The sequence below is a fragment of the Mus caroli genome, chromosome 4 (assembly GCF_900094665.2).
Source record: "Mus caroli chromosome 4, CAROLI_EIJ_v1.1, whole genome shotgun sequence".
Taxonomy (NCBI): Eukaryota; Metazoa; Chordata; class Mammalia; order Rodentia; family Muridae; genus Mus; species Mus caroli.
The window spans coordinates 123,016,941-123,029,935 of NC_034573.1; the positions used below are offsets into that span (position 1 = coordinate 123,016,941).

The window sequence follows — 12,995 nt, forward strand, 5'->3', positions numbered from 1 at the left end:
AGAGGGAGAGGCAGGAGGATTGCCAAAAATTAGAAGCCAGCTGGGCTACATTGTAAGAATGTAAGAATGTGTAGCCTTTCTCACAAAACAGAACATGCCCCTTTTGGAAGCTGTATTCTGTCTGCAGATAATAAAAATCCTTCTTTTCTCTTTAAACCAGACAGACAGACAGACAGACAGACAAAAACAATACCCAGCCTCTTACTTTATGGTTGTTTCACTACTGTTATGAGTTGAAATGCGCCCTTTCAAAAGAAGCTGAAGTCTTATCCCTGCCCATCCCTCAGTGCCCGAGAATGTAGCTTTATTTAGATGAGGGGTTTTGTTGTTGTTTTTTTTTAATCTCTTTGAGACAGGGTCTCCCTACTGACCTCAGCCTGGTCTGGAACTCACTTTGTTACACAAGCTGACGTCGAGTTAAAAATTCCTCTTTCTTTAGCTGCTCAAATGCTGGAATTTCAGTTTCCCACCGTTCATGGCTCAGATTGGGTTTTTGAAGTTGATCAAGCCAAGGTAAGTCATTAGGGCCGATTCCTAATTCAATTTGCTTGGAGTCCTTTTAAGGGGGGAAATTTGGACCTAAAGACAGATACAGCCGTTATGTGGTTATGCCGCACAGTCAAGGGAAGCCAATACATTGCCATCAAAGCACCTGTGGGTGGGATGCAGGAACGGATTTCAGCTCACAGGGTCCTCAGCACAAGCCCATGCTTGGGAACATCTAGAGTTCAGATTTCTAGCCCATTTCATTCATTCATTCATTCATTCATTCATTTAACTTTATTTTGTGAAACTGGGCATAGAGGTAGACAAGCACTCTACCTCTGAACCACGATCCCATCCCTTTCATTCTAAATATTTCTCATAGATCACCTCATTTAACCATCATGTTATCCTTTTGTTATAGCTATCCATCGTCACCTTACAGTTGAGAAAGCTATGAAACAGAGAGGCTAAATAACTTGCTCAAAGTCACATGCTAACAAGAAAACACTTTGTAGATAGTACAGTATGTCATTCGTGTTAGATTGTTTTGTTTTGTTTTGTTTTTTTCCCAATTTAGGTCTCCGCTTCCTCTTCTTACGTGACACTTCCTTCCCTGGGCGACAGGGGCCGCTGCAACGCGCGGGCGCTGACAGGTCTCTCTAGCCTGCTGCGCCTGCTACTCGTTGGTGCCTATAAATGGCTGCGCTGTGCTCAGCGAGGCATCAGTCCGCTACCGCGGGACCCGGGGCTGTGTCAGGTCTGGAAGTGGAGCTGGAGCTGACCGAAGGAGCTGCCGCTGGGCCGGGGTGGAACACAGCTCTGCACCGGGGTCTTAAGAAGGGGTGTGTTGCTGCTGGCTCACTGCGAGCCGCCTCCAGCCTGCGCCGAGGCACCTTCCCGCCAGGCCGTCTGCCTCTGTCTTCCGCCTCCCTCCATTTCCCCGGAATCTCAGCCCGGCGCGGCTGGACCCTGGCTCTCCTGTGGGTGGGAAAGCCCCAGCCTTTTTCCTGCTATACTCCTTTATCCCAGGCTGGCCTTCCAGCCTTCTCTCGCCTTTTCCTGCGGAGTGGGTCTCACCCTTTTCCGTCTTTAGCACAGGCTCCTTACCCCTCCCCTTTAGCCGAGTTCCAGCACCCTGGTGATTTTCCTTAGCCAAAGGTCCTATCCTTCTTCCTCCTTTCCCTTGCCCGTGGTCCAGCCTATCCGGCCCTTCCCCTCTCTTCAGGACGCAGTTTCCCCGATTTCCTTCTCTCAGCCTGAAGTTCTAGATCCTTTCGGTTTCCTCCTTAGTCCCTCCAAGGTACTTAACCCCCTTTTGCAGTTTGGACTTTGAGATTGTGAATCTCTAGAAAACGAAAATACTTCTCTAAAACATGAACTTTTCCTAGAGATTGCCCCAGTCTCACCCCATCTGCAGGACTCCTTGCTACCTATGTCCTAGGTCTTACACGCACTTTGCTAAGGGCTGAGGCCTCCTAGGCTGGGGGATCAGTATGATGCTTCGGTGGTCCGGCGTCTGGGGATTTCATCCACCTCGGATCTTCCCCTCCTTGCTGGTGGTGGTTGCCTTGGTGGGGCTGCTACCTGTTCTCAGGAGCCACGGCCTCCAGCACAGCCCTACTGCCAGCACCATCAGAGGTTCGGAACCACCCCGGGAACGCTCAATTGGGGACGTCACCACGGCTCCATCAGAGCCTCTCCATCGCCCAGATGACCACAATTTGACCAACTTAATCATTGAACATGGCGGTAAGCCATCTCGGAAGGCCTTCCCAGTCCTGGACATTGACTACCCTCACGTGCGCACACCCTTTGAGATCTCCCTCTGGATCCTCCTGGCCTGCCTCATGAAGATAGGTAAGTGCATGATGCTGTTGCTGCCACCACCAGATAGATGAGCTTCTTGCCCCACTTGTGACCAGGTTCTGCTTCTCAGGATCTGAATGAACCACTTCTGCAACGCAGGCAGGCAGCCTCTCCCTCCTTTTTGTTGGTCCTTAAACTCCAGCTCTGGCCTGCGATGTGGCATTATGTAGCAGGAGGAAGGGTCAGGAGCGTGCACGAGATAGGATGCTTCTGATACTAGGTAGTTTCAGAAAAGCTGCCAAGGCTTGGCCGGTCTCCTACAGCTGGGATGGGACCTAGAGAGGAGGCAGGTGCTTAGCTATGTGTAAGACAGGAATATCCTTTAGCAAGTGGCCCTTTCTGTCCTGTCAACAGGAATCAGTGCGATTTATTACCTTCTTTGTGAAAGGGTGTTTTAGGACTTGGCCTGTCTAAGGATTTTGCGGAGAGTAAGGAACTAGGTCCAAGGCACTTAGGTGTGTGGTAGAACACAGGGATCCCCCAAGACTTATTTACCTTCATCCCCAGAGTGATACCTCACAGCTTTGCCTGCCAAGGCCAGTTAGAAGCCCCTGAGTCAGGTCCCAGTCCAGAAATGCCAACCGTTATCCAGTTCATAGGAATGGCTACAGCCAGCCATTTGGGGGTGGCAAGAGAGTGGAGAAGGTTGAGGTTTGGTTCAGGTTTGTACCCAACTGACTAGAGACGGGGGAGCCACCCATTGAAGGCAAAGAGGTAGAGAAGAGCTGGGTCTAAAGAGATTTCAAAATATTCTTCTTGGAAGAAGGACATGAAAATGCTGTTCCTTCTCCAAGGGTTAGGGTTCCTGCCCAGCCCGAGCACCCTGTTCTGCTGGGTGATTGGCGGGGTTCTCCGGAGGCTGCATAGCCCAGAAATTCCTGGAGATGGTATCTAGGGGGCTTTTCAAGCTACCTTAAGTTTTCCAGCCCACTTTCAGCTAACTGAAAGTGGGAGCCACCGGGTCTCTGTTCCCCTCTTTGCTTGAGATTTGGGTTTTGAGGAGTTAGAGATTCTGGGCAGGAAGTCTTGCTGCTGCTTTTCCCAAGGACACCAAACTGGTGTGAGGCTGGCCCTGTGGCACGCTGCAGGAACTAACCAGTACCTCTGTTTTGATAGATCCAGGAGCTGGCTTCCTGGTACAGGGCTTTGGTGCTGAGGTGGTTACAGTGGCCGAGTTAGGGCATGGAGCTGGGCCATCAGCACCTACACCCTGATGGCAGCCAGCTTCCTGGGGGAAAAAAAAAATCAAGGTCTGAGCAAGGGGAACCGTGGATACGGATTCAAACCTAAATGTGTGACCTTGAACAGCTGAGTGTCTTCCTGAAGGTCTTTCTTGTGAAATAAGCATCGGAATTGCTATTTGACTATATCGATTGACTCATGACACCGTGTGTCTGTATTTGTTGTAAGACCCTGAAGTGACCATAATATGTCATTTGTCTGTAGGAGACGAGGGAGAGACTTCATAAGTGCTGCCTGTAAATTAACACCTCCCTCAGCCCCGTGGCATCCCAGTCCCGGGAGCTGGCACACTCACTGCAGACCTGTGTCTGCTGTTAGTACACTAGCATGGCCAGAAAGACCCCACTCTGGGAAGTCCCAACTTTCTTCCTGCAGACCTGATAGCTCCTGTCCTAATGGGTGCTGGCTGGGCCTGACCTGCTTTGTCAACAGACCCTGGGCTGGATACCATAGACGGTGCTGGCAAGGATATCAGTCAGGAAACTGAGTTCTCTCACCTCCCCCTCCCCCCCACCCCATGACCTTGACCAATCACGTCTCCTTAGCCTGCTGATCTTCAGGATCCTTTCCAGGTCTAACATTTCTGTTGTTGCTCCGATTCTGGAAACCCTGGTTAAGCTTTTGAAACTTCGGACCTCAGTTTTCCTCCTGTAAAATGGGGAGGCTGAATCTGATCCCCCATGCAATCCCAGAGGTCTGTGTGTCTGGCTTGGAAAGGCGTTTTTCTGCTTCTGAAAATGGGGGCCTTGGTACCTGGCCGTTCTGGGGCTAAAGAGTAGAGGGAATGGGGACGAAGGACCTCAAGGCGCTGTGCAGACGGCAGCCATGAAACTTCATTCTCCACCTGCGCCTTTGAGTTAAGGTTAGATGTGAGGTCGCTGTGTAGAATGCACCTACCACCCACCGGTTCACATTCTCTGAGCCTCAAGTTCTTTATCAGAAAATGAGAAGTGCAGGCTGGTGTGTAGTTTAGAGGTAGAGGACATGCGCAAAGTCCGAGGTTCAAAAGTGTGTGAGTGCTAGCAGTGTGATGCAAACAGTGCATAAAGTTGGCTTGCTGCACATAGGAGGGAGAGCAGGGCGAGGAGCCGCCACCTACGGCAGAATCCTACCTCCTAATTCTCTGAGATTGGAGCGCTACACTATTCACTATTCCTTAGCCCTGGACCACCAGCTGGAATTTCCTTAAGGTTTCAGATCTGTTTATCTGACTTATTCTGTCTGTCTGACTGTCTGTCTGTCTGTCTGTCTCTCTCTCTCTGTGTATCTGTGTGTGTGTGTCAGGGTTTCTCTGTGTGGCCCTGGCTATCCTATCCTTTCTCTTGAGCTGCCTCCTTTTGTTGGTTGTCAGAAGATTCGGGGTGGTGCCTTGATAACAGGCTGGAGGGCTGGGGCAGTGACCTCTGCACTGTCTACTGTCCAAGAGCTAGAGACTTTATTTCAGGGTCTTGGCTGTTTTCTCCTTGTCCCAGAGAGGGTAGGGGTTTGGTGGTGCCCCCATCCCTTCCACTGTGGCAGCTCCTTGCCACGCACGGTACTCCTCAGCTAAGAACAGAGAGTGCAGTGTGCAGTCTTCTTTCCCATCCTAGTTGTGTGCCAGAATCCAAAGGAGGATCTTGTGGAGATTGACATGGGAGAGACAAAGCCAGAGTTAATGTATTGATGCCTCTGGACTGGGGAGGTGACCTCAGGCAAATCACCTCCCTTCTCCAGACACTGTTTCTCTCTTTTCGTCGAGGATTCTCTCCTCTTCTTGGTGGGAGGAGAATTAGTAGTTTAAGAGGGACTTAAATTATTGAGCGAACCAGAGCTGGGCATGTAGCTTAGTTGGTAGAGTGCTTGCCCACCATGCATGAGGCCCTGGGTTTGATTCCATATACCACATAAAAAAAGGACGGTTGATGTCAGTAAGCTCAGGACTTGGGAGGTAGAGGCAGGAAGATCAGAAGCTCAAGGCCAGCCACCCTCAGTTACAGAGTGAGTTTGAGGCCAGCCTGAGATACACGAGGCCCCGTCTCAAATAAGTAAATAATAAATAAATGTATGAATAAATGAATAATTGAGAGTTGTCCTGAACCCTCTGGGGTTGGGCCATCTTCTGCCTCCTTCCTGTACTGTGGTTTGGCTCTCGCATGAATTCTGCTTTGTCCCAGTTCACCTGACTCTTAGGCACTGCCTGTTCTTACTCAGGGAGAGCATCTGTAACCAGCTCACCACTGGCAGCACCCCGGTGTTTGCCCATATTCCTGACCCGGAATGCCTGGCAAGGCCCGGAAGCCTCCTATAAAGCAGGTATTCATCTCGTCTCCTGATTAGGGACAAAAAAAGGCTTCTTTTGTCCCTTTAGATCTTATGACATTTCGGTTTTGGTCTTTGGTATATGCTGCTATTTCCTCCCTAGAACAAGTTTAGTTTATAGAGGGATAGATAGATAGTTTTTTATTGTTGTTGTTGGCTTTTTGTTTGTTTGTTTGTTTTTTATTTATTTATTTATTTATTTATTTTGAGACAGGGTTTCTCTGTGTAGCTCTGGCTGTCCTGGAACTCGCTCTTGTAGACTGGGCTGGCCTTGAACTCAGAGATCCACTTGCTTCTGCCTCCCAAAGGCGTGGACCACCACAGCCCAGAGAGATATAGGATATTGTTTCTGCCCACTTCATGTAAGCAGTCATGAGCCTGCCTGGTGGTCTGTTAAAGCAGGACCCAAACCTACCTTTTCTACTTCTCAAAAGGAAAGAAAGACACAGCTTAAAGGTCACCTTGAAGCTGTCTATCCCAGATGCCACTCCAAAAAGAAAAGGATGGCCTTTTCCTCCCGGGAAAACCAGCTGCCTGACTGTGGGATGCTCTCAGGGACGTCAGCCAGCACGTGGGAAGGCCTGAGGTAGGGTGCTTCCATGTGCAGGGGCCTTGGAGGGCCTGGGCTGCTCATATGGCCTGGACTTGATTCAGCTCCTCACCTGAGGTTCACCTTTCCTCTCAGCCCCAGCCAGCCCAGTCCGGCACATGCAGCCCAGCTCTAAGGAAAGCCCTGGTGGACACCTTGGTCTCTGCCCTTGATGCCCCGTTTGGTACATTTCTCTGGACTGGCCTGGCCTTGTTAGTGAAGTGAGGATACGATCTCCACCTTCTGAGTCTGAGGTAGAGATTGATGGGTGTGTGTGTGTGTGTGTGTGTGCGCACGCGCGCGCACCTGGCTCACTGGTGGCTTTTAGAGTTCATTAGCTTTCCCCCAATCTGTTACTCATCTAGGTTACTATACCAGAAATATTATATATAATCACTGTATGAGGAGAAACGTTTATTTTGGTTCACAGTTTTGGGGGCTCTGGGCCATGATTACATGGCCTGTTGTTTGCCTAGAGATGAGGTGACACCTGATGGCAGAAGTATGTACTGAGGTACTGTCCTCCCTTCAAGGACATGCCATTAGACATAAAGACCTATTAGGCTTCTTAAATTCCCACAACTTCCCGATAGTGCCACTGGACCATTGGGGACTATTGTAGATGTAGTAGATTTTCTTAGCCCACTTCAGCCTGCAGCATCTGCTCTCTCCTCTCCTGACCCTTCTCCCCATACTGTTTGTCCACAGCCTGGGCATTCCGTCTAGCCTGCCCTATGCCATCGCTTCTGTTATTGGGGTGTGTGTTCTAATAATAATTACCATTTATCCAGTATCTACAGCACAGTGTCAGGGACTTTATAAAAGTAATCTGACTTAATCCCACCAAAGTCGTGTGAGATAAAGGCTCCCTCTGTTCCGGAGACGGAAACGGCTCAGGGGTTCTCTTCGGCGCGATGGTGAATTGCCCTTTATCTTCTGTTGGCGGCTTGGCATAGTCTCCTGGGGGAGGGGGTGCAGCTGCATCGCCTACCTCTCCCATTGCCCTGCTTGGAGTGGTGCCCAGCCCCCCTGCCTCTGCAGTCCACTAGGACTCCATCCGAGGGGCGTGTCTACCTGAGAGAGAGAGAACTATAGGTGTTTTGGGCCTGGCTTTGGGCCTGTCCTTAAGAGTCTCTGAGCCTGTGTGAAAGCCCACAGATCCTGAGCCTGTTCCTTGTTCTCGGGTAGTTTCCTACCTGGCCCCTCTCTGAGCAGTCTGACAGACCTTGTTTCTCTCCTGTAAGAGCAAGACAATTGAAAGGGGATTTTCTTTAGCCAGAGGGGGGTGGCTAGCTTTGTGACTGTGACCTCCTGCCCTTGAGGAAGAATGTACCAGCCTGCTCTTGGTTGCCCTCAGGGCCCCGTGGCATCCTCTGAGAGGCATTTTCGGTGATGGGAGCAGGTGGCATAGTTTTCTTTAGCTCTGGAAGCAGAAGCAGTAGTTCTTCGTAGTGCGGTGGTTTGTTTCCAACGCACTTGCATATACAATACTTTACTTTCTTTTGTAGCTTAAGAACACTGACTGGGTTGTGATCTGCCTGAGGTGGGGGAAGGACACAATTCTTGGACTGTTAGCCATGTGTCGTCTGTCTTCTTTCCTGCCTGGCCAGCAAACTGTGATTCTTGGTTTGTTTTGTTTTTGTTTTTTGTTTTTTGAATTTTTTTTTTTTTTTCCTGAGACAGGGTTTCTCTGTATAGCCCTGGCTGTCCTGGAACTCACTCTGTAGATCAGGCTGGCCTTGAACTCAGAAATCCGCCTGCCTCACCTCCTGAGTGCTGGGATTAAAGCCACCACTGCTGTGTGGCTTTGTTTTTGTTCTTAATTAACAGGGGGTTTCACTCTGTAGCCCTGGCTGGCCTCAGAGAGGTCTGTGGTCTGTGGCCTCTGCCTCCTGAGTACTTGGGTTAAAGTTGTATCCCTCCACCCCCAGCCATACTGAATGTTAGTAAAGATTCAGCTGGGTGGTGGTGACAGTGGCGGCGGTAGCAGTGGTGGTCTTGCAGGCCTTTAACTCCAGCAATCAGGAGGGAGGCAGAGACAGGCAGATGACTCCATAGTGACTTCCAGTACAGCCAGATTTTGTCTCAAGAAAGATTCAAAGTGGCGCTTTAAGAGAGAAAATGATGGGACACACCCACATGGATAACCTGGGTGGTTGTTAAGAGGGACAGTGTCTCTCCCACGGGAAAGGAGGGCTGTAGGAGCTGGGCGGCCAGAGCTCTGGTCACTCAGCAGCAAGGTTCTCAGGATCCTCCAATGCACCCATGTGGCTGTGAAGTCAGAGGGAGGCTTGCCTCACCTCCTAGTGTGTGGAGCAGCAAACCTTAGAAATGAAGTAGGAGTGTTCTTTTTGTCAGCGTGTGGGAGGCTCTCCTCCACCCCCACCCGAGGAGAGGGGAAGGAGAGAAGTGACTGTCAGTAGGAACTCATAAGAAGCAAGCGGAGTTCAGGAGGTCTGACCTCAGATCTCAGGTTTTCTGCTTCTTTTGGTGTGGGGATTGAACCTGGGGCCTTGCCCACATCCCACCCCCAGCTCTGGCCTTCGCTGACCTTGTGGCTGTAGGTAAGGCAGACCTCTCAGTTTCTTGTTAAATTCCTAGTTGAGAGGTTACTGGGTGCTTTGCTTGCACGGTGATAAACAAACCTAACTCAGGCCAACTTTGGAGCCTGTGATCTGCTAGTGTCATGTTCAAGGCCCTTTCAATGGAGAACTTCCATTTTCCCACCATCATTCTGAACTGGGGCCTTGAAAGCCTTGAATATTCTTCTGTCTTGCTTAGTTTTTAAAAAGGGTTTAGGGAAAACTGACGCAGTCCAGGGTCCACAGTGAAGAAATAGCCATCTAAGAGGTGATAGCATTCATACACCCAGGAATGACTGGGACCTGGGGCAAAGGGGCCCCAGATGCCCTCTGGGGAGAGCCTGCACTCAGCCTGCAGCCGGGCTCCTCCCTCCTGTCAGCCCCCCACCTGCTTTTCTTCTGATCTAGGCAGAGAAGTCTCGCTCAGCACAGGCAGGGCCCGGGTTACTCCTGAGTCATCCGGGCCCGCCTGCCTGCCTGCCCGCCTGCCTGCCCGCCCGCCGTGTGGGCTCCTCCTGCGGCTCTAGCTCCCTCTGCAAATGTCTGAGTCAGACAAGTCTCCCCAAGGTTGTCTGCACACACCGCACTGGGCCAAACCGTCTCTTTAGATGCCAATAAACATCAACTGATACTTTAGGCAGCCTGTGATTATATGTGGGTATTTTTAATCTTATGGGCTAATCTAATTTTAACTGAACTAAGTTTTAGGTTGGCCTGGATCAGTGGGCTGCCCCTCTTCTCTGGAATCACGCTGATTTCATTTCCTACCCCCCAAGCCCATCCAGCATGCAGAACTGGTTTTGGTTCTTAGGCTAGACTGATCTCTGAATTCTAATACTGCTTCCCAGAAAGCAGGAGCTCCCCAGATTATCCCAGCAAATTCCTGTAAATACATGTCCTCGGGTGTTCTGACTGAGGGCTAGGATAAGGAGTTCTGTTCCTTCCCAGGCCTCGCAAACGAGAGTGGCTCTTCTGTAATGAGAGGAGTCTGTCTGACATCACAGCTTCATGTGTGACAGAGCCCAGAAGTTTACCAAACCCAGTCAGGAGCCAGCACCACTTGCATAGGTAGCCCTTGCTGCATGCAGGGTAAGGCTTGGGAAGGCTGTGTCTTTTGTGCTGGCTAGCCTGAAGAAAGAGAGGCGGGAGAGACAGCCGTGGTAGTCTGCCTGCAGGCTCTTAGCTTGCACTCCTCCATGCACTAGAAAAAGTAAAACTGGGCCCTGTTCAGCAGGCACTCGCAGTCTGCTCAGGGCTGGACGAGATGAGACAAGACATAATAGGTGTGATGTGTCTGAGGGCTGGGAAGACTCCTGGCAGAGGGCAAGTTGAGAGGGAGTGGGCAGTCCCTGAGAGCTGCAGTGGTAGAGGAGGCTTTGCAAAGAGGTGAGGTGGGACCTGAGTGGAACCTTGGAGGGAATGAAAGCGGAGCAATGTGCTGTACTAGAAGCTGACCCGTCTGTGTGGGCGAGCATGAGCATGGGAGCCCCTGGAAGGCAGGGCCTGTGTGCTTGTTTCCTTCTGCTACCCCTTCCACCCCCTCCCTCTCATTCTACCTCCTTTCTTTGTCTCTGTCCTCCCTCCCTCCCTCCCTCCTTCCCTCCCTCCCTCCCTCCCACCCTCCCGCTTGCTTGTCTTTCTTTCTTTCTTTCTTTCTCTCTCTCTCTCTCTCTCTCTNTCTTNCTTTCTTTCTTTCTTTCTTTCTTTCTTTCTTTCTTTCTTTCTTTCTTTCTTTCTTTCTGGATATGGTGCCAGTAAAAGCTAGGAACTTTGCTGGACAGATTTTAAATGAGCTGTAATACTCTGTGTATTTACTTTCTTATCTGTTTGCTTCTGGCACAAGGAAAGGTCTCTGTAAATATTGGGGTAATGAATGGGGGAAGGAAGGAAGGGAGGAAGGAAGGAAGGAAGGAAGGAAGACAGACGTAGCTGACTTCCATGTGGAAAAGGGGTCCATACAGAGATTGGGGTAGACTAGAAACCAGGTTGCCCAGAGAGGAGGGGAAGGGAGTTCCCGGCTCCTAGGTGGCAGGCTAGCTGTTAATGGAAAGTGACGCGTCGGCATCTGAGTGCCACTGTGGGCACAGTCTTCTCTGCTCTGCAAGGGCATCTGCGCTGGGCTGGGTGGGGTGTCTCTGGGAGGATCTGCGTCTGTCTGGTCTGCCCTCTGTGTGTGAGTAAAAGTGAGATACCATAACTTCCATAGGGAGCTGCTGAGAGCTCTAATTGAATTAGGCTTTTTCTGAGAAGATTCCTCAAGCCATAAACTGCACTGTGACTGAATTAATGAGACCAGTGGCCATAACCACATAAGACAGCATCTTGTTAATTTATAGTCATACCTGAACGGGCTTAGTTATGGCTTCTCTTTGTGTGCATGTGGACTGGGTGTGGACTGGGACCGGACTTTTCCTTTGGTGCCAGATTTATTTTTATATAAATAAATAAAATAAGAACAGCATAGTAAAATTCAGCAACAGTCTAGGAGGGAGTTAAAGTAAACAATGAAAGTCTCCCAGCTTAGCTCTCTGGCCACTCGCATTCAGTTCCCCAGATGTTCCTGATGTCGGCTGTACTATGCATCTTTTCTGGAAACTCTCCATGCTATGTGGACTTACGTGCGATGGGGGGGGGGGGGGCGCAGATTTAGTTTTCATGAAGCCATTTTGTGGCTCTAGGCTGTGAACTGGGACTTGAGCCCTAGAACCAGCTCTGCCTCTTTCCTACCTAAGTCATTTCGCTCTCTTGGGCCTTCAGTTCTCTTTCATTTTAATGTGAAAAGCACTGTTGGGCCCCTGCTCCGCTGAGGCCTTGGGGGACTGAACCACTTGGAGGGTAAAGTCTACAAGGTCCATCCTCTGTGGGTGGGTCGGGGTTCCCGTAGTTCTCAGGCTGAAGAGCACAGAATTCTCATGTTTGGGCTCTGCGATTAAACCATTGGTTCCTAGAACGAAGACGGTGTATAAGGGAGGAGGCACAGCAGGGCGCTGTGTGGTGTTGGTTGATGCTGGAACCTAAGGGGAGATGAGGGAAAGTGGTCTGGAGAGGTGGTACAGGGCACACACTCTCAAACTATGGGTTGAGCAACTGAAGTCATGAAACTTGATACATTTGATAACAGTAGGTTTATAAGCATAATACTAAAAATTAACTCAAAGGTGGGTGTGTAATAAGCCCAGAATGTTTCTCCAGAGCCCTCTGTATTGCACTGAGCATACTCAAAAAGAGCCCTGGTTTGGTTTCGTGTGTGCAGCATGCTCTGTTCTGCATGTGTGCAGTCCTGCTGCAGAGTCCTCAGCACTGCTTAAACATCTGGGCTCCTATTCTAGACTGCACTGTCATCCACTGTAGTACTGGCGGGTTTCTTGTTGTTTCGAGACAGGACCGATGACCTTGAACTCCCAATCCTCCTGGCTCTACTACCCATCAGGGAAGGGTTACAAGTATGTGCTGCCACAGCACTGCTGGCGTCAGAGGAGATGCCAGCCAGGCCTGTTCTGCAAGGCAGGCATGTCAGTTACTTTCTGTTGCTGTGATCAAACACCATGATCGAAAGTGATGTCTAGAGGAGGCTGGAGTCCAATCCTCAGCACCCACACGGTGGCTTACTACCATTTACAACTGTGTCTCATGTGCTCCAATGCCCTCTGCATATACATAAAAACACCCAGCTAAACAAATCATTAAAAATTGACCTGTAGAAGAAAGTTTATTTTGGCTTCTCGTTCCAGAGGGAAGAATGGCAGCAGGCAGGCAGCTGAAAGATCACATGTTTGACCACACACAGGAAGCAGGGAGAGCAAACTGGGGGTGGAGTGAGGCTATGAACTTGCTCTGTAGACCAGGCTAGCCTCAAACTTCACCAAGGTCCATCCGCCCCTGCCTCCAGAGTTTTGGTATTAATGATGTGATTTTTTTTTTTTTTTTTTTTT

The 12,995-nt window shown here is 50.1% G+C and overlaps 1 protein-coding gene across 2 annotated transcripts in view; it reads left to right on the forward strand.

Annotated features, from left to right (window-relative positions):
- Positions 1–1,170: 1,170 nt before the first annotated feature.
- Positions 1,171–12,995, forward strand: part of Slc9a1 (solute carrier family 9 member A1) — a 53,918-nt gene continuing 42,093 nt past the window's right edge. For both annotated transcript variants that reach the window (XM_029476156.1, XM_021159527.2), the window contains exon 1: positions 1,171–2,343. Coding sequence is in view for 1 of the 2 variants with exons in the window: in XM_021159527.2 (XP_021015186.1) it covers positions 1,980–2,343 (364 nt within the window). In the remaining variant the exon portion in view is untranslated. The remainder of the gene's footprint in view (positions 2,344–12,995) is intronic.